Source organism: Pelmatolapia mariae, linkage group LG12 (assembly GCF_036321145.2).
Source record: "Pelmatolapia mariae isolate MD_Pm_ZW linkage group LG12, Pm_UMD_F_2, whole genome shotgun sequence".
Classification (NCBI taxonomy): domain Eukaryota; kingdom Metazoa; phylum Chordata; class Actinopteri; order Cichliformes; family Cichlidae; genus Pelmatolapia; species Pelmatolapia mariae.
The window spans coordinates 22,494,858-22,516,288 of record NC_086237.1 but is presented as its reverse complement, the minus strand read 5'-3'; the positions used below and the strand labels follow the sequence as shown (position 1 = coordinate 22,516,288).

Here is a 21,431-nt window from a genome sequence, read left to right as displayed (position 1 = left end):
ACAGTCACATGAAGTGCTGAACAGGAAAAAAAAAAGTTCACGTGGATGAATGTTATGCTTGACTAATTTCTGACTTCTTAGAGAAGTCCAGTGTCGGTTGAAAAATGTAAATGCAGTTTTTTAACTACCAAACAAATAATAACATAATTCTGTTTTAAACAAGTTTTTGAGGAATGTTTAAAATATTTGTGTTTTCTAGTTTTTATGATCTATATTTTATGGTCTAATGCATTTGTTAAGCACTGTATGTACAAACAAAGATTTGTAACTCCTTAGTGTAAGTCACTCCTGCTTTGCATGCATACAAAGTTGTGAACAGTGTTACATAACACAACGTTTAAAAGTAGATTACTGTCATAAAAAAAGTAATCTGTTATGTCTGATGTTGAGCTTTAGAATGTGGAAGAAAGGTGATTTAAGTGACTGAAAGTGGCATTTTAACTGGTGCCAAACAGAAAATATTAAGTGAACAGCATTTCTCTCAGTGAAAATGCCTTGTTGATGTCACATGTCAGAGGTCAGAGGAGAGTAGCCAAGCTATTCTGAGCTGATAGGAAGGCAATAGTAACTCAAATAACTACTGGTTACAACCAGCAGGTAAAAGCTGGGGTAATAATTGCACTATTCCTGCATCTCTTCACTGGCTTGAAGAGAAATTCCAAATACACTTTTAAATCCTTTTATTAACATATAAGGCTCTACATAGACATGAACCAGCTTATATAGCAGATCTTCTGAGACCTTATCACTCCAGCTGGCCTCTCCGATCATCTAAACCAGGCACTCCATAAAGTCCCTTGCTCTGATTTTAAAACCGGAGGTAATCATACTTTTGAGGTTGTTTTGTGCCCAAACTGTGGAACAGTCTTTCTCAGTCTATTAGGATTCTGTTGAGTCTGTTATTTGTTTTAAGTGACTGTTGAAAACACATTTTAATAGGTTAGCTTTTCCTTAACCTTTCCCCTTTATTTTAAGCCATAGTTTGCAACTACATGTCTGTATGTTGGTATGAATGGCTGACCATGTGGTTAATTATTTGTCTGTTTAAGTGTCTATATGTTCGAACATGCACGCTCACCTTTAATGTGTGCCTTTTATTCAAAGTGTGAAACACTTTGTAGGTCTGTTTTTTGAAAAGTGCTATACAAGTAAAGATTATTGGTGCTAGACTGGCTGGTTTGGGCATTTGAGAAACTGCTGATCTACTGGATTTTCCAACACAAAGAAAGGTCCAAACGAGAGAAAATATTCAGTGAGGGAGTTCTCTTCAAGAAAATGCCTTGTTGACAACAAATTCATCAGAGAATGCCCAGACTGCTTCGAGTTAAGGCACAACATATCAAACCTTGGAGCAGATGGGCTACAGCAGAGGAAGAGCACAGTGAGTATCTCTCCTATTAACCAAGAACAGGAAATTGTGGCTACAATTCACATGGGTTCACCAAAAATTTGACAATAGCAGACTGGAAAAAGTTGCCTGGTCTGACAAGTTTCTTTTCTGCTGTAACATTCAGACAGTAGGGTCACTCGCTATAGCTGGAGCACAGACATCGTCTACAAGCCGTTAATGTTATTAAGCCACGCAGAAAGCTATATTATTTATCAAAAGGCACCATCACCAGAAACATGGTGGAGAGGTCCAGTTGAGTGGATTGAATTAGTGGAGATAAAGCCTAGCAGACAGCTGCTGGCTAGGGCCAACTAATGTTTAATTTATACTGTGTCTGTTTGCACAGGCATTTAACTTTGGAAAGGGGTTTTCAGCCATTGCAGACAGGCTCCCATGCAGTCCTCAAAAATCCCAACTGCATGATGCTTGAATGGTGGCTGGTTGACAAGTAGGCCAGTGTTCATCAAGAATGGGAGAACCACAAAAGACATCAAAGATGAAAAAATAAAAAAATACAGCATGAAAAGCATCGATGGTGACTGCGATGGAAACTTTCACTGTTTTTAACACTCAGCTTCACTTCAGCTCTTTGTATGTTATGACTTGGCTCTTCACCATGGCTGGCTGAAGGACCAGCGACAGCACAAGAGTGCCCCACAGACCCGTTGTTTTTGGCACTGCCCCACATCTGAATACAGACACTCTGCAGAGAGACTGCCCATGTGCTACTGCCACTGGACCATAATTCCTCCAGGAGTCGATACCTGTGCATTAGTCGTATCCTCAGTTGTGAATAACTTTAAGTACTAACAAGATTTAAACAGGTGAGTTATGAATAAATAACTAAATAACTAAAATCCATAGGCTACAAACTTGTAGCCTTGGAGCCTGTGGGCACGGACTCGCTTCCTGGAGTCACCCTAGAAAAGGCCATCCGAGGAAGTGCAGTTTTCCCCAGTTTAGCTTTTGTTTTGCAGATCTTGAGGTTAAAGCTCTTTAAAAAATGTGATGTCAGACATTAAGTTTAATTCTGCGATTGTTCTCGAGTGTCTGACTTAGATTAGTGCAAAACTTAAAAAAAAAAAAAAGAATCATCTATCTCATAACCAGTGAAAAATGTTACTTTTTCTGTAGCCCACACATGCACACACACACACACTTAAGTGGACGGGTAACAAACATTTATACATCCATAATTGAAGGTCAACAGTGCGTTACAAATAGATATTGAGAGGGAGTTTGTGTTTATGCTAATGCCTTGTCAGACAGAGAGGCCGGCGACTCTCTGACACCATCTATTAATAATGAGACAAGACTGCAGAAATGCACTGCGTATGAACCAAACAATGCTGCTCCTGAGATCTGCCAGCAGGCTTGAGTGAGTGCTTTGGAATCGGCCTCAGTGAGCATGCATTCTTCGGAGGAAGTGATGTGTGTGAGTGGATTTATTTGTTTATTGATGTTTGTGTTTTGTGTTTGTCTCACAGCAGTGGTCTTGTCTGGCCTGTTTGCAAACATGTTTGTACACGAGCGGCAACAAGCCTGCAGGAATGAGTGGGTAATAGAAATGCAGCGAGAGGGGGATGCCTGCCAAGAGATGCTGAGGCAAATGGTACCTCTAGACTAGAGCAAAGTTTAAGAGTGCTCCTGATGATCTCTGAATACAATGGTATGTGGCTTTTTTTTTACTTGTTTTGAAGAGTTGAACCACAACCTCCCTTTAATTGTAGCTTATGTATTATTTGATCTAATTAATATGATCAAATAAGAAGCAATCAGCCAGAAATTTCTGTCACATGGTGCTAAGTCGTTTCTGATTTTACTAGTTTATTGAACCTGCCAGATCTGGAGGGAGAAAACCGCATTATTTCCACGTTGTTGTTTGAGCTTAATGATTTTAAGCTCTAAAATCATTAAAAAATAAATAAAGAGAAGGGGAATCAGTGTTTCCACTCCAGAATCAAACCAAATTGAACAACTGACACAGCATGAACCTTCGCTGTGAGCAAACACAATATTTCGTTATTAAGAACTGGGAAGATATGAGGCCACAGTTAGTCTGCACTAGTGTACAAACAGAGTGGCAACATGAAGTGAAGTCCTGCTGAAAGTGATATCATAGTGCTTCCTATCCTCACTGGATGAAGAGCTCGGAGTGAGGTCAGGGGAGTGTAGGGTGTAATTTCTTGAATAGGTTGGTGTGTGTCTGTCTGTCACGCTTGTTTGGGTGTCTTTGTGTTCAAGACAGTGTATGTGTACATCTCCATTTGTCTGTGTGTGTGTGTGTGTGTGTGTGTGTGTGTGTGTGTGTGTGTGTGTGTGTGTGTGTGTGTGTGTGTGGGTGGGTGGGTGTGGAGGATTAGCGTGCCTCTCCAGTCCTCTGGCTGTAATGAGACGGGACACTGGCTCCACGACGGCCCGTCGCCCACTGGGAGAGTACCTCTATCCCTTTTCAGTCTGTCATATGTGTTTGGCTACTGGTCTCAAGACTTTGGTTGCATATTAGGATTTAAAACAATGAATTCTGCTCACATCAGAGAGTCCCTTTATTTAAACAAATTTACCTACCACCAGTGAGAGTGACGGAGAATTAGAGACGTTGGCCTCAGCTGTTGGACCTGACCCTACATACCATGCTGCGTGTGTATGTTTTTTTCAGAGGAATCAGCTATTCTTCAAAAGTGGCGCTGAGTTGCTGAAGTGGTCTAAAAGTGAGAGTCCGGCACTGAAGGGGAAAGCTCCATCAGGCTCCATCAGGGTGATGGTTCTGAAGTCTATAGATAAACAGCCATCGCTGATCAGGTTAGTCTGAGTCCTCTGACCCTGAACGGGCCTGTCTGCTGTTAGTTTGACCCATAACCTCTCCCTTTGTCTTTCAGACTCAACATGCAGGACAACCTCAAGCACACTCACTTACCCACGCGCGCACGCGCACACACACACACACACACACACACACACACACACACACACACACACACACACACACACACACACACACACACACACACACACACACACACTCCGACTTGGCCTCTTATCCTTGACAGCCCTTACGCTCATATTAAGATCTACTTCAGTGATTTCAGGGCTGTTTCAGCCATAAACTCTCATTTAGGGGGAAATTAGCTTGGCTTTGAGTCTTGTTACTATACCGTCCTTAACAGCATTACGCCATTCTTGTGGCTTTTAAATAACAACAAGGATGGATAGGACCATTCAAATAAACCTCCGCCATCCTACTTTGTTACACTACATGTAATGGCCAGGCATTCATTGTTTTACATTATTGTATTGCCATTGTGCTGTCCTCTTAGTGCCACACAGAGCTTACTGACTCTAATTAGTGACACTGACATATGTGGAAAAAATGGTTTAATGCGTCCGTCAACCTATTTTACAGTGATGTCTTTTCAATTTGTGAATACCAGAGGGAGCTGAACAGGGTTTGGTAATGATGTTGGAGTTTCTTGAAAGCCACTTAGGAAAAATCCTGCAGGCTTAGATACGCCCAAACTTTCAAAACGTGGAAAATGGGCTGATCTAAGCTTGGGATTCCAGAGTAGCAGTTGTTTTGACTAGTGCCACGCTAGTCAGGACGGACTAAGCCTTGTCGCCCTTTACTGCCACAGAGACGGAGCACCGTCAGGCTCACAGAGACGAGCCATAATCAGCTTTACCAATTATGCTCCATCTCAGACCACTTATTCCACACAAAATGACATCACGAATGCTGGACATCACATAAATGCCTCTCGGAGCTCCGCGAGCAACTCCAGTGCACATTTATATTTTCAAACAAATAGTGCAGACTGTAATGAAAAAAGCTTCAAATAAGTCTTTGATGTCTTTTAAAAAAGCATTGCAACAGAAATCGCCGTGCACAGCTGGGCAGCAGCTTTAACATGCGACCCAGCAGTCAGTAACTCTCACGGTTTAGTTGCTATACAAAAATGTAGCTCTGTAGGCCAAATGGGTGACATTTAAAAATGTCAGTCTTTTAACATGTGGTATCTTGATGTGTCTGTGTGTGTGTGTTGTTTACACTCTATGACTGTTAGAAACGACTGTTGGATGAGCAGATTTGGATATGAAGAAGAAAATTAGTATATGTAGAGGAGAGGGTTATAGCTCTGAGTGCCTGCGTGTGTGTGTGTGTGTGTGTGTGTGTGTGTGTGTGTGTGTGTGTGTGTGTGTGTGTGTGTGTGTGTGCGTGTGCTGGAGGGGGGGTGATGGGGAGATAATGATAAGCACCACTTAGGCTCTTTGATCACAAAGGTTCATCAATCTACTGTCTAACCAGCTGGTCTGAGAAAGTCCTCCACTGATTAATTAAGGTCCTTTACACACACCACACACACACAACCTGCGCTTGCTGTGTTTAATATTACCTCAACACTTAACCCAGCGCTTTACTCTTAACTTCCCAGCCGTAAAGAGACATCACAGAGCCCCCCTCACACTATAAGCAGGCATGAAACTCTCTGATTCTCCTTGTAGCATTGGAGGCCCCAGAGATCCTTTGTCTCTGGAGACGAAAGGGTTAACGAGGAACAGACCCTCTAAAGAGCTGCCTGCTTAGCCTTTGACCTCATGGTGTATGAGAGACAGAGGAAGGCACAAAAGGAACAAAAGGGAAAGGAAAGTTTGAAAACTTCTAACAAACATAAAGTATGTAATTCAATTAAAATACAATGGTTAAAGGCTATTTAAACACTTTTGCAATAAAAGAAAAAAATCAGTTCTGAGTGTCAGGTGTAGCAATATACGAGGTTTTTCTTGTGGAGACACAGGAGCATGAGACAGTAGGATGGCAAACGGCAATTTGGAAAGGAGTCTAAGAGAAGTGTGGGGACCACCAACACACCCCCACCTTCCTTTGTCCTCGATCCCAACAGACCCCTCCCTTTTCTGGGCAGCAGGTTGTCAGTGAGGCGGTCCAGCTGGTGGAGACTAGAGATGCCAAACAACCTGTCAGAGATAAGAAGAGGTGGACAAGGTATGTGCAGCTCCCAGACTACTCTGGAGGTTTGGCTGCTGAGAAGAAGAGTAACAGACACTGGGGTCCATTATGCTTGATAAGACAGCATAGTAAACACTCTTGCACTTTAAACAATTCTCTCCAACACTGTTGAATGAGCTTACACTTGTTATCAGATCTTTCAAATTCATACATGCCTCAAAACAGATAAACTGCCCTCCACTTAAAAGAGTTTCCACTCCAGAGGTGCCGAACATACTTTAAATAACCTGCCGGGAATGTTAATCGTTTGTCCTTGCTGTGTTTGCTGCCTAATCACAAAGAAGAATGCTACAACCAAAGGACTTTCTCTCTAAAATTTATTCAATTTCTGTTTATAAATCCCTTTTTTTGTAATTTCATAGAACAGAAAAGTTTGTTTATCACAAATATTTATCACCACTTGGAGATGGAGGGCAAAACTGGAAACAAACCCTCAAAGAGAAACAATGATCTCCGAACAATACCATCTTATTTCACAAACAACAAACTATTCTTTACAAATCTAGAGTAATAAATACTATTGGCAGGAACAGGGCTAAAAAACAAACAAACGAAAAAGAACAATCAATTCTTATTTCAACGTCACACACACACATTCTCACACACACACAAATCAAATAGATATCAAGGAATGATGAGGATCTTCTCTCTGGATGAATAATTTGCAATGTTAGAGCACCATATCACAAGTTACTGCATGTTAAAACACCTGGGCAGAGATATAAAAAAACAGACTGTTAACACATAAACCAGAGGCCTGTATCTATTCTTCACAAAAAGGGGCCACACTTCTTGTTTGTTTCTTTTGTTTGTTTGTTTTTTCACATTTAGCTACAAGGATGAAAGTGTCCCAAGGACTGCGTGGGAAATGTGCGTACCTAACCAAATCTAGCAAGCAATGAAGTAAGGCTGTATGTATGACAGGGACTAATTCAGATTTAAAATGAAAAGACAACAGGAGTTGGTGTATCAACATTTACAGCTCTGTGTTTCTTTGTGATTGCTGAGCAATCCTCACGTGTCAAGGATCACCACTGGACTCATGAATAATTCATAAACAAACAAAAATGGGCCCAACGCACGCACATATAACACGCACTGCACTCCTGATCCGACTGGTCAGCTAGGGATAAAAGAAAGCCACGCGCTCATTGGCGTGTTCCGAGTGAGCAGAGCAAGCTGATTGGTCAGGCTAGGGTGACTGAGAGGACAGCGGTGACAGCTGTGTGACGCTGAGTTGTGCATTTACCCAGAATGCAGTGGAAACAGTGTTTACAGGTCTTTGGGCCTGTAGCGCGGTCTAAACAAACTGTTTATCTCGATGGTGCAGTGCCTGCAGCTACCACTGCCTGTCTCATTGGAAATGAACTCATAGCATTCTTGAGCTGAGCTGACATAGGCTTTACATATACACAGGCTCACGCGCACACACACTCACCCGGACAACTCATGCCTTTTCTCCTTCACCGAGACTGAGCATAGAGCTGCGCTTTGAACACTAAAGAGGAAAAATGTCTCCCTTAGGCTCTGCTGTGAGAGCTCAGATTATTTTGGTCAGTAAATGTTACTGCCTGTCTGACAGTGGGTCACAATTTAAATCCTTCACAATACCAAATAAAAAGTGGGAGTCACTGAGAGGAGAACAAGCCTAGTGCTCACAGCGCAAACATTTGAATCACACCAGTCTTTGAGTTACGCAAAGACAACAAAACACAAACTTTGATTTTCACTTTGCAGTTAGAAGGAGCTTTTCTTTTGTGAACATCTGGAGCATCATTGTTGTCCAGGTCCTGTCCTCAACAATCTACGACTCCTTCCAGCAGAGGGGAGAAACATGACTAACAGACGAGACCGCTTCACACAGCACAAGATCACACTTTTCACAATTATATCACAAAATTAATATCATATTTAGTCCATATATAGTGCAGCTTCTTTCAGAAGAGCAAAAAGAAGACTCTTTAAATTTGGGAGTAGGAATCTCTGTCCACTCATCAGTCTTTAGATATATCCTCTGGTTTAGTTAGGAGGCTGCACTCCATTCTGGCACTCCACAGCGGATGTGTGTGTGCGTCTCTAGTGTGTGGTAGAGAGGAGGAGACAGATTGGGCGTGTATCGGGGATATTCTCTGAGAGGAGAGCCGAGCTGCCTACTGTGAATGTTTTGGGAGCTCTGAGATGGAGGTGCGGAGTTCTGTCTCTGGTAGGGATCGTGGGTGATGTGTTCTCCGAGTGGCGGAGAGGTCTGGTGGGCTATAGCGCTGAGTCGAGAGCCCTGAGGACTGGAGCTGTAGGGTGGATGAGGGGTGTAAGGCGGGTAGGGCTCCATTGGGGTCATGGCAGTCGGGATGGGGCAGGGGTATGACCAGGATGTACAGCTGAGTTCATCCATTCTGGGCTCCGATCCGGCAAACATGCAGGCCTGACGCTGTCCCATGTCAGAGCTGTAAGGAGAGTCAGTGAGCCCCAGGGCTGGGTTGTTGGATAGACCGGGTGGAGGAGGGGGATAGGAGGAGGGGTGATAGTACGATTCCCCTTCACTTGGTGAACTACCAATGAAGGGTTTCTTGTATGAAAGCTGGTGGTTTTCCGAGGAGCAGTTTTCCTCCACTACAGAAAGACAGAGAAAAAAATATTGGTTTTCCATTTGAAGTTGAAGATAAATGAGAGCTGCGAGAGTTCCAGCTTTCAATTTATAACTTCCCATTTACTGCAGTTTAAGTAGCTGAGATACAAAAAAAATGTACACATGAAGTTTCAAATTTCAAAGTAGGCCTGTCTATAACTCTTTTCAATACTTTCAAATTTTGCCAATACTGTTTGTTGAAAAAAAAACAACCCTTGAAATAAACATCAAAGCACCAGAACTGCACCCAGATCAATGGGGGATCTATGTAAAATGTTAAAGATAACAGAATGCCATCATTTGTGAATCGTTTAATCATTATATTTAATTACAAATAACACAATGCCAACATGTCAAATGCTGAAACTAAGAAATTTTATTTCATTCAGTTTTTAATGCACGTTTTTGGATTTGATCCCATTTTAAGGCTGTAAGACTTGAAGTTTTTAAAAGTAAATATGAAGAGGGGTACCCCATTATGAATAAGACTTTAATTACAAAATAAGACTTCTGTTTCTTAATTAAGAAAAACTGCAAACTATTTAGCTAATTCATCATACACTGTACAAATAAAGGTAATAAAAGGTTCAGAGAATTCAGAGAAATCTCTGTAAATGAAAAACAAAGCCAAAGACCAATACTGAGCTTTGGTGCCCTAAAATAGACAACATTCTGCTGTAGAAAGGACTCCGTGGGCTCAGGAAGCCATCACCAGTGAACACATTTCACCACTAATGTCGCAATTTAAAACTTTCCCATGAATAAAAGAAGAACACTTACAGTTCATAGACATTTATACTCAGGCCCTCCAATATCTGAAATTGTTTTTTAGAAATTATGGACACCACTTCCTGACTTAAAAGGAAAGGGGCCATATGACTTGCTATTAGCACACAGTCCAAAGGTCAACATCTTTGATGGTATGAGGAGGTATTAGTAAATGTGACATGTGTAACATCTGTAAAGACTCCATTAATGCCGAACAATAAATACAAGTTATTGAGCAACATATGCTGCCATTCAGGGAAGTACTGGCTTATTTCAGCAGTACAATAGCAAACAATGTCAAATGTTGCCAAGTAAGAGTCAGCTGGTAAACTGGCCTGCGTCCAGACCAGACCTATCACCTACTCCAAGACTTTGGTGCATTATGGAATAGAAAATACAACAATGCAGGGCAGTATAACATAATAAACATGTCTTTTCTGAAACAAGTGGTTGCCATCACTTGCCAATGAGCACATTGTTTTTCAAAATCACTCGAGGTTTCGCAGTTTCAACATTTTTCAATTAAATATAGGCAAATTATATAATAATAATAATAATAATAATAATAATAATAATAATAATAACACTCTCCTTGTCAAGCAGAGTGTAGAATAATAGTTTAATATAAACTTCACTACATCACCCACTGGTAGATGAACATCTTTGTTGTTGGTTAGTTAAATGTACTAATTTACTAACTAATTACTAATTAGTTAGTAATTATCTATCTATTTATTTATATATATATATATATATGTATATATATATACATATATATATTCTCATGAATGCTTTTGAAAACAAGCTGGAAACTGGAAGGATGATGGTGCATCCTTGAATGCTCATTCAAAAAGACAAAACTTTATATTAAATAAAACTCTGTATTCCCTTTGTCTTCATTGTTATATGATTACTTAAACCTGGTGTGAACACACGGTTTCCTCCTACCTTTTCTCTTGGTGCAGTGGTACACCTGCTGCTGTTGGCCAGACTGCAGGTGTGGATGAGGCAGGGTGTAATGCGTGGGTGGAGCACTCAGTAGCTCCTGAGGGCTGCTACCATTCAAGCCGTTCTCACAGCTATAAGGAGACCCAACAGCCTCGGGGGAGCCCCGCACACCGCGACCCTCCCCACTGAAGGGACTCCCAGAAGAACAGGCTCTCTGACGGACAGTACTACGAGGGACCACTGGGTAATCCTTGCTGTAACAGAGGGGAAAACAAGATTACACCATGGGGTAACAGTTTATCTCAGATGTTGTAACAAGCACAGGAAAGCAGCACAAGCCTTCTGTTCTCAAATCTGCAAATCTGTGCATATATTATTATATTCTTATTATTAAATTCTGCTTGGTTGAATTCTTGAATTCTTGTTTTTTGCCCCTTTTCCTTCAAGTCTATTTAGATATTCTCCATCCTTTCAGCTCTGATCTCTTTCTGTGCACACTGCCCTCTTGGTGAACTCAGTGATGTGCGGGAGACAGCGGGCCACATCGCCCTGACTCCCACTGAGATAGTAACACACTCGTGCACGCATACACATACACACACATATACACAGTGCTGTTGTGAGATAATTCAACGTTCTAAAAATAAACATTCATCCCTGTCACTTCACATAGAATCTCCTCTCCTCTCCTCTCCTCTCCTCTCCTCTCCTCTCCTCTCCTCTCCTCTCCTCTCCTCTCCAATAAAGCAGGGGTTCTGTATTTAATGCTGCTCTCCCACCCTCTGTCTCCCCCCTTGTCTTTCCTCAACCTCCCTTCAGTGACAGCCTATCCCATTGGCTTGCAAAAACCTCTAAACTGCCTGCCACAACACCACTCAAATGGAGATTAGTTCAGCACGCAACCCGACACAATATAGGCCTGTCAGCTGATCAGTGGTGACAGCCTAAATAGACCAGCAGCAACATGATATCATGGACTTATCAATGCAGCAAAGAAAATGATGCTGGGTGTGCGTTTGTGTTTGTGCTGCATGTTCAGGGCGGGGTTTCAGGCTAAGATCAACCTTCAGGTGACAATGGCTGACATCTCTTTATACCACTTGGCTCCACTCACAGACACACTTGTGTCTTAGACCATATGTACCCCATCATAACAACCTCCACCTCCCAGCTGACGGAGGTCGAGAGAGAAGAATAGCAATTGTTTCTTATAAAAGCTCACAAGCACACACACATCAACGAAGCTGTACTCACCCTTGTAACTTGGCCATGCGATGCAGCTCATTGTCGTCGCTGCCTCTGAATCCCTTAGCAAAAGGATTATTCTCTATCTTCAGCTGTGTAATCTGAGGACAAAGCAGAGCAATATTTTACTTGCACAGGTCTGCAGGCCCAAAGGCACGCTCTGTTTTTAATTTTTTTTTCCATTGACTAAATCAATGGTTTACTATTATTCGGAGGCCCTGCAAGTGTTAAAAGGAGGACTGCTGGAGCTCTGCATGGCCAACATTCCTCAGCCGCTTACGTTTCTAACGGAGTGAACAGTGTTCTCGCCAGCTGACACAGAATAAACTGTTTACCCAAACAGTCGCCAGGTTTAAGGATTTCAGGCCAAAGCTTTTAGAGGTCCAAAGCTTCGAGCTTTGATGTTAAAGCTTCAAACTTCTCCCAGTGATGTCATGGAGGTAAATCTTTGCGGTTTTTGAGGGATTTCATTTGGTCAAAGTCCAAGACCATCACACAAGAGGCGAGCCGGCTGAAGATCTGACACGAGCTCAGGTCCAAACAAACTTTGAAGTGCTGAAAATACTGATAACCCACACCAAACTGCTGGCTAAAGAGCTCTGATTTCTATTTAGCACCACATTAGTGTCTTACATATTACTTTTATTTATACTGCTTGTGTTAACTATAGCTACCATGTAACTATAAAGCTTTTTAGTAATCATATGTTTCACCAAAAGAATTGAAAAAATGAATACAATCTCTAATAATAATAATAATAATAATAATAATAATAATAATAATAATAATAATAAGAAGAAGAAGAAGAAGAAGAAGAAGAAGAAGAAGAAGAAGAAAAAGAGCTGTAATAATTCTTCTGGACATTTTTATCACTGTAATATATCATATTATTATTATTATTGTAGCACTGTAAGTGTAAAAGTGTAAGTGTAAAACTCATACAAATACAAAGTCTTACTTACTATATACTTAATATATATATATATATATATATATATATATATATATATATATATATATATATATATATATATATATTTATATATAAATTTGAGAAATATATTTATTTATATATGAACTTATACATAGACTTTGTGATAAAATGTATTGTAAGCAAGAAGTATATTGTACTTATAATTACATAAGAGTGATAAATATTTATAAGTTATGAAATATAATAATTTAACAATTATTACCATTTTATTATTATGAAGTACATGTATTACCTATAGTATTTTATGCAAACTTGACACTATAATGATAATAATGATAGCTAATGTAAGTTGAAATACATTGCAGTATATCTATGTACAGAAAACAATGCAATGCAAATTGGTTATAAGCTCAAAATGCCTTCTGATGGATTAAATCATTATTATTGGGGGGGTTTTTTAAACCTTATTTTTATCAACTTTAATTATATAATAAATAAAATGAAGAATGCCACATTAAAGCTACAAACATTTTTGCTTCTGTTTTGTCTACCAAAACATTTTGCTTACAATTTATAATTTCTAAAAGAAAATCAAAAGACAAACTATAGAAATATAAATTGTGACGGAAAACTTTCTTAGTTGTGACTATTTAAGTTACAGTTATTTGTTATGAAAATTAAACGTGATGAAAATGAAGCCATCGCATGTGAACATATTCAGCAACGAGGCTCAAAGCTTCAGCAATCTGTGTTTCTAATAGATGCCGAGGAAACTAGCTCAGCTCAGATTAAAGGAAAGAAACAGGTCATTAGAGGCTGACACTCACACAAGCTCGAGCACACATACAAACGCACACACACACACACACAGAGAGAGAGAGAGAGAAAGGGAGAAACTTAATGTTTACATGTTTACAAATACTAAGCTATGACGCATAAACAAAGAGCATGCTAATTGGCTTTTTGGATACAAAATAAAGACAATAATACAAACAGTGTGTGTGTGTGTGTGTGTGTGTGTGTGTGTGTGTGTGTGTGTGTGTGTGTGTGTGTGTGTGTGTGTGTGCGCGCGCGCGCCTGTGTGTGTGTGAGAAAGAAATTTGACTATAACTACTGACCAAAAGGCCAAAAAATATGCATGCATCTGTCACTGATGTGACAGTAGAGCAGCTCTTACGTGCAAATGTTAGACTATGAAATCCATTTCCATTATTGTTTGAATAACTGTAACATACTGTAGCTCAGCCAGTGAAATCACTCTACACTTTATATTCACATCAACAATTGTTAAACTGTATAAACATCATTAAAGGGTTCTTATACCATTATAAGGACTTCTAATGCATCTGTATTACTTAGAGTACCCCTACTGTATTCATAAACATTGTGAAACTTCCAGTACTTGCTACAGCATTTGCAGGTGGCTCCCCATGTTTAACAGTGCTTCATAGTGTGCTCTGCATTAGGCTTACCTTGTGGTTCTGATAGGACGTCACAGCGATGAAGGCAGTCTCGGGGAAGATGTGAGTGCAGAAAGCTGTGTTTTTGGAACCAAAGCCATTGTTCTCATCTGCCTTGACAATATGGAGACGAGGCTGGTATTTGTGCATAGAGTTGAGTATTATCTGCATGGGGGAGATATTATGTAGGTGAGACTGACAGGCCTGTCATGTTTCCAGAAAATCACTAGCAGATGCTTGGATCTAGACTTTAGAATCCAGGTGGCGATTAATCCCATGTAAAGGTACTTTGATTTCCAGAATCCTTGGCTGACATAAATGTTATGTAGAGATTACCTGTGAGTAGGATCAAAGTGAATGTCAGCAGTAAAAACAATAAAGGATCTTTGTTTATACAGTTACAATCCGAGACTAATTTTCTCACAGTAATGTGAACCCTGCAAGTGTTTTGTTTTTTTCATCTGCACTGGTTAGAAAAATCGCAAAAATTATTGATGAAGGTCACGTTGTCCTATAAAGTAAAGAAAAAAAGGAAATAAATATACATAAAAAACCCCATTTTAAATCAACATATTAATCTTTGTTTATTAATCTGGTATGACATTTAAAGCCTTTTGAATAAATTGTACGCACCCGAGCAACCATCTGGTATAATGCAGAATTTAAAAAATGTGTTCAGCACTCACTGATCATCAACAAACTATTTCCGCGAATGTCTAATTAGACTTTCTGATTCATTCCCGTTTGATATTGTTAAAGACTTTAAGCTTTAGTTTGGACATACTGGTAACTTTAAACTATTAAAAACTGTGAATTCTGCGCACGGTCTAAACTATTTCCCACGACACTGACAACTCCACAAGTGGTTCTTGGCTGGATGGCGGCCCTCTCTGCGCGCGTTTGGGCGAGACCACGTTTGTTTACGCAGGGGGCTCTCGGTTTAACTGCAAAGTTGCAGATTATCTCTAAATTAACAAGTATAAAAATATTACAGTTGTGTCCTTTCTTTCGTCTTTTTCCCCCTTTTTCTGCGTGCGCATGCACTGGAACCAAGAGGCGCGCGCAGAACAATAGCCTATCATCTGCTCTCACGCGCCTGTAACCGTATGTGTCTCATCTCAAGTGTGCAGTGTGAGCTGTGCGGCTCTCGCGGTGATTTGTGTTGTGTTGTGATGTCGGGTGAGTTATACCCCGAGGAGTGAGCTTCACGGGCTCCTCGGGTTTTGCCTGCCTGCTGACCGAGACCGTGTTGGCTGACCGGACCTGAGCTGTACTTTGTATAGTCATTTTTCTTACACTGAAAACACCTCTCAGGTTTAATTATTTAAAATGCGTATAAAAGCTATTTAGTTTGGCCCGCAGGCCACCTTCATTAGGACAGCTGATGGTTTGTATGCTTATTATGAGTAAAAATAATGGAACTAAATTCAAAGGGCAAACTTTTTTTATTGTATCAAACAGAGAAGAGCGTGTGTTCTTGTTCTGTCTGTGACAGACACAGAAACAAAGCAAACAAGCAAAAAATACTGTTAAGCAGACAGACTCACGTGTCCAAAGGGGTCCAGGTGGTTGTTGGTGAGTTTGAGCTTCTGGAAAGAGACGAGCTGGCGGCTCCAGTGCGCCCCTGTGGCGGGAGAGTCCGGATGGACGTAGAGCCTACCGGGCATCGCGGGCTCTGCCTTCCCCGTTATCGACCTTTATGACCAAGGAAACGCGGTGGATCGGAAAATGCTCTGACACTGACACACACACGCACACACACGGTCCCAGTGGTTTTCGTGGTGTAGCAGGCCAGCGCTGCCGCCGGCTGCAGAAGGCCTGGTTGGTTCTTTAATTAGACAAACTATGTTTTGCTCGAGCTTACGCAGACACCCACATCTGGACCTTAACTCGGTTAACCCAAATGAACCGTTTCCTCCTAAACTGCTCTAGCGCGTATCCCGTTTTTGTCTATTTCCAGGCAAAAGTCTGAAATCGTTAGCATAACCTGTATTTTTTAATAATTAAGAAAAATAACAATAAAGGTCTACCATCTTTATTATTCATTATTTTCCTAATTTCCTTGTAGTCACTGAGAAACAGACAGAGAAAACATCTGCACATTTTATAATGTGTTACACTTGTACAGGTGAGTTTTTCCCCCACATACTTTGGATACTTTGCACAGCATAAACGAGTCGATATGCATTTTCCCAAACAACTAGGGCGCATGTGCGTGGAAACTACTAATAGTGCCATGGACATTCAGCTCCGAAAGAATTAAGAATTGATTCCGCGGTGTCAGAAGTGATTTAGGCTTCTGTTTAGCCTGGGAGTCTGTGATGTGTGAACTTTTCATCATTTGTGGAAAGTATTGTGCATTCTCCTACACCGGAAGGCAAAAATATTTCTACAAACTCCCAGGACAAGGTGAAACAAAGCCCTACGGACCAGCACCGACTTACAGGCTACCGTGTAAACACCGAGCTCCTCCAGTAACTTTACTCTCTGAGCTGGGACTTTGTGTCAGGTAATCCACAGACCCCTCGTGTCTTTGTAATAACCAAATGATGCTCTGAAGGGGCAGATATATCGCTGCAGAGTCGGTTGTCCGTCGAATTTCCCTTCAGCAGCGCGCACACACACACACACACACACACACACACACACACACACACACACACACACACGCACACACACACACACACGCACACACAAACAGCTGAATGGGAGATTTTAATCCGGTCTGCGCCGTCTGTCCGCCCCGTGAACCCGTCATATTCTGATTTAACCGGCGGGCAGAAACGGGGGGGAAACACGGGGAACTAGGCCATCCCAGTCTGCAAGAAGGACCCGACCTTTACAGAGTGCACAAGCGTGGGTGGAGTGGAGGGTATAAACCCACAACAACAAGGTTTACCCAGAGTTAAGTTCAGAGGTTTCTTGATATAAGGTTCATAAGCAAAGAGGGGGAAGGAGATGGCGGAATCTGAGATCTGGAAATTTTGATTTTTTTTTTTTCGGAAAGCTATTATTGTATTTATTCATTTATTTTAAATAGCTGTATATTTGTTATCATTCTCTTTCTGTTTTACCATACACTTAAAACAATTATATATTCAGATATTTTTTTGGTGGGGAAGCTGACCTATACCCCGAACACACTGCCATACTACATCACTACCTTACTAACATGACTTTGAATGTCCTGTAAGTGTGTATACCGTGTTTTAGACATGTTCCTACGAACCATTTGTTGTCTGCGAATTTGTAGCGATGGTCATCTCCGGGAATGATGTCCATCAGGAGAATGTACTTGGTTTTCGGGTTGAGTCCTGTGACCTTCACTTTATAACTGGGGAACATCCTCCTGTAGGGAGCACATCCAGAAAAAAACAAATAAAAACAGCGACATATATGATTAAATATTGATTTATTTATTTTTTAAATGAATAAAATAAAAAATAAAATGATTCCTTTAGGGGATTTGGTTTCCTTTAGAAAATTTCCCTGCTGAGGCCCGGTGGCACCCGCGTACTGTATTTTGTCCCGTTAGGTTTATGTTTTGATCAAAAGTGTGACATTAAAAATAATTTGCATTGTTTTCAAGCGGGACTTAAATCAGAAAAACACGATCCACCAATAAAAATTACTTTGTGTTAAAGTCATTCGACAGTTTTACCTTCCAGCCTTGGTGATGATCATTTCCGTTCCTACTTCATCAAACTTGGTCCAAAGTTCCCTATCATGAAGGAAAACTTTGATTCCCTCCATCCCCTGTACAAAAATATAATGAGTGCACGAGTTAAAGTTTAAACTCTAGTTATATTTAAATAATTATATAGTAATTAATAGGCATTATAAGCCAAATCCGTGGCAAATTAAACCAACAGCAATGACAAAGATAAATTTGTTTACTTTTTTCTGCATCCAGAAATTATTGTTTTTATTTCTATGAAAAAAATATGACTGGACGAGCAGCTATTATTTGTTTGGTAAAAAAAAACAACAACATTGAATTAATTTTTTTGAGTAAATTTAAATTAAAATCCAGAGTAAGCTACAGGTTGGTACCTGCTGACTGGACGCGCTCTGCGGTGAAGCTGGTGAGTTCAGGGTGAAGCTGGGATTTTCCTGTTTGGTCTCTTTTGGGGAATCCATACAGTCCGAGTCAGGGGGCTCTGCAAGGCCGTACTGGTCCCCTCCGTTTGCCATGTCCCACTGATGCACACACACACACACACACACACACACACACACACACACACACACACACACACACACACCAGACATTCGCCCATTTTACTGGTTTATCTGATCAAATTCTATGCGCTGTTTGACACTCTGGATGCCAATTGGGTAACCTCAAAGTCAGCACCTATACGAATAATATTTCTAAATAATAATAAATTATATATGGGGACAAAACGGTCTTTTGTTAGAGGGAGCGCAAAGAGGCCACAATTTGAGTTTGTGGTGAAACCCCCCCACAAAGAACTCCTGGCCTTGTTTCCCTAAAAAGACCAATCACTCACAATAGATTACAATAGCTCACATAGAGTTACACTATAGACTAACTCATCCAATCACCTAATTACAGACTTACACTTGAAATGAGATTAAACGTGCAGCTTGATCTTGAGCATTGTTTTCGAAGAAGGCTCAGATTCACTACCAGTTTTATGAGATCTAAACATCCCAGCTACCAAACTGGACTGCACTTGCAGATGCCGTAATAAATGCACTGAGTTCATGGTTTACAGTACATGATATCTGAAGCTTTACATTCCAGTGTTAACAGTGTACAGAACTGTACAGCTACCACAATCACAGCCTGCAGTTTTGAAAGTGCACATCAAATATAACGACAGTGTTTGTCTGGCATGTTTATTTTGTGTGCTCTCTCTGAGGGCCTTTACCTCAAATGCACTGCCCTGCTCCCCCTGCAGAAAACACTCTCATCCTCTTCCTGCGCGCTCTGCAGGCTGTAGAGCGAGTATATATACGGTTTTTTTTTAATTTAAAAAAATATATAAATTTTAAATATTTCCAAGGTGGTTCTTAAAAAATCCACGTCTCCTCTGCAGCTTTGTCATATTGTAGTTTTTTTGTTTTGGTCTATTTTTTTTTTTCTTCTTCGTTTCGCTGTCCGTCTCCCTGCGCGCACACGGAGAGGCGCGTCCGCCTCGCTGCTTCCCGTCCACGGCTGTGGTGAAGTCTGAGATCTGCTCACAGAGCCTGTAATTCCTTCCTCATTTGTCTCGCTCACTCCCCATTGTCCTCGCGGACCCAGCGGTAGCCTTGATCTGAACCCAGCTCATCAGATCCTTCACAACAAATGGAGTCAAGTCCGCCTCACGTACTCTGCCCTCCCCCTTTTGCCATCCCAGCGCTCTCATAGGTCTGCACGGTGCATCGGTATCTGCAGCCCAAATCATGGCTGTGACACTGGCCAATCACGCGCGCAGAAACACACACACACAGACCCAGACGCACGCACGCACACTCGATGGGGAATTATTTATTTATATACATTTATATGAAAATATATATTTATAGATATTTTTTTCTCACAGCGTCTATTTTCCCCACAGCATCAATCATGTATTTTACAGCCTTCTCACTTGGTCTTATGTCACACAGACTTCAAGTTGACAAAATGATCGCTGGTTCATTTCCTACCTGAAAAAAAATCTGTATTATTCATGAAAATGTCCTGCTTGATCAGAGAAACGTGTTACTTCCTGTTTTAGGACAGAGGGGAGATATTTTACGCTTGAATTAAATAAACATTAGACTCGTGATGGGTGAGTGGAAGGAGACTGTCGGCAAAGCTAGAGTAAAATGAAAATAAGAGAGACGTGGTCTGATTTTTAGACAAATTTTCATTCGTGTGTGAGCATTCCCCTCACACGAAAAGAAGACATATTAGCTGATAACGGCTGGCAGATTTATTTACGTACTAATAGGTTATTGATTCGTGTCTGTGCCATATTGGTGATTAAAGCACAATTTTATATATATCTACATATATGTTAGGCTACTACATACCAAGAAAATGTGACGTGGATTTGGGTTGTTTCAAGATAAACCCCCAAATATAATCTCACACGAGGCTAGATACAGAGATCTTTTTATAGGAGATTATTCGGGCACGGAGGGGCCTATAGCAGCAACAGCATCGAGTTGACGCGAGCGCGCATCACTTTGACTGGATTACTGTAGATCTTGATAACCGGAGGCATCCAGAGTTGAAAGTTGAAGAGGTCACCGGGAGGTCAGCATTACACATTTGCACCATTCAGCTTAACTGCAGTCTCTCCATTCATCTTTTTTGTATTAATTTAAGCATCAACCAGATTTTCAGATTAATAATTTAAGCAAAATGTACGAGATATTCACGACATAACCATCTTAGACATGACAGGTGGACAAGGTCTAAAATAGCTTACCAGAAAATATTAGAGCTTACATGTACTGACATACTGGTTTAGGACATAACATAACATAACACAGCAGTTATTCGATACGCTAAGATTACTACATCAAACTAATGTAAAAATTTTATCTCCTGCAGGCAATTCTTGCGCATAAATAGCGCTCTTTTACGCACGAGAAAGTCTCAGGTTTAGTACCTGCACGTGACTATGTTTTGGTTCAAATACGCAGTCATAATTGCAGCTCTTACCGTTTTGAATTATCCAAATCCCAGGTGTAGACCTCTGGTTACCGCAGTTTGGTCCACAGCCTCTCCTGCATAACGCGGCAAGCGGGTACTGCAGCGAGCGCGCTGCCACTGGGAGAGACAGGGTCCGTACCCTCTGTGTGTAATTGTGTGTGTGCTAGTGTGCGTTCATGTGTGTAAATGCAGATCCATCATGTTTCCGAGCTGCTCGGACACAATGCCAATAAGCCTATCAGTATATACGCTCAGACGCACGCCACATCTGTGCGTTTTAACCTGGCGGTGACGATTAGGTTACACGCAGCGTGGATTTTGATCTGATAAGTTATTCACTGTTTTCCCACTGATTGCCACGCTGATGTGAAGTTTAGAA

At 40.9% G+C, this 21,431-nt stretch overlaps 1 protein-coding gene across 2 annotated transcripts; it reads right to left on the bottom strand.

Moving 5' to 3' along the window:
* Positions 1–6,724: 6,724 nt before the first annotated feature.
* LOC134639167 (T-box transcription factor TBX5-like) lies at positions 6,725–21,173 on the bottom strand. 2 transcript variants are annotated; one of them, XM_063490260.1, is made up of 9 exons: positions 21,062–21,173; positions 18,448–18,594; positions 18,056–18,150; positions 17,624–17,743; positions 15,942–16,089; positions 14,407–14,559; positions 12,010–12,101; positions 10,756–11,009; positions 6,725–9,023 (listed from the first exon to the last, which is right to left on the bottom strand). In XM_063490260.1, the coding sequence occupies exons 2-9, from the start codon at positions 18,586–18,588 to the stop codon at positions 8,437–8,439; spliced, it is 1,590 nt and encodes a 529-aa protein (XP_063346330.1). In that variant the 5' UTR covers positions 18,589–18,594; positions 21,062–21,173; the 3' UTR covers positions 6,725–8,436. The 2 variants fall into 2 exon arrangements, with proteins under 2 accessions (XP_063346330.1, XP_063346329.1); XM_063490259.1 differs by lacking the exon at positions 21,062–21,173 and adding an exon at positions 19,293–19,728.
* Between the last annotated feature and the right edge of the window lie 258 nt (positions 21,174–21,431).

Bases quoted from the DNA above. Each gene is read 5' to 3' on its own strand.
- LOC134639167 (XM_063490260.1), bottom strand. From the start codon at position 18,588: ATGGCAAACGGAGGGGACCAGTACGGCCTTGCAGAGCCCCCTGACTCG. The intron at 18,151-18,447 runs GTACCAACCTGT...ATTTTTGTACAG, and splicing joins AGAGCGCGTCCAGTCAGCAG to GGGATGGAGGGAATCAAAGT. The intron at 12,102-14,406 runs GTAAGCCTAATG...CTTTGTCCTCAG, and splicing joins CGTCCTATCAGAACCACAAG to ATTACACAGCTGAAGATAGA.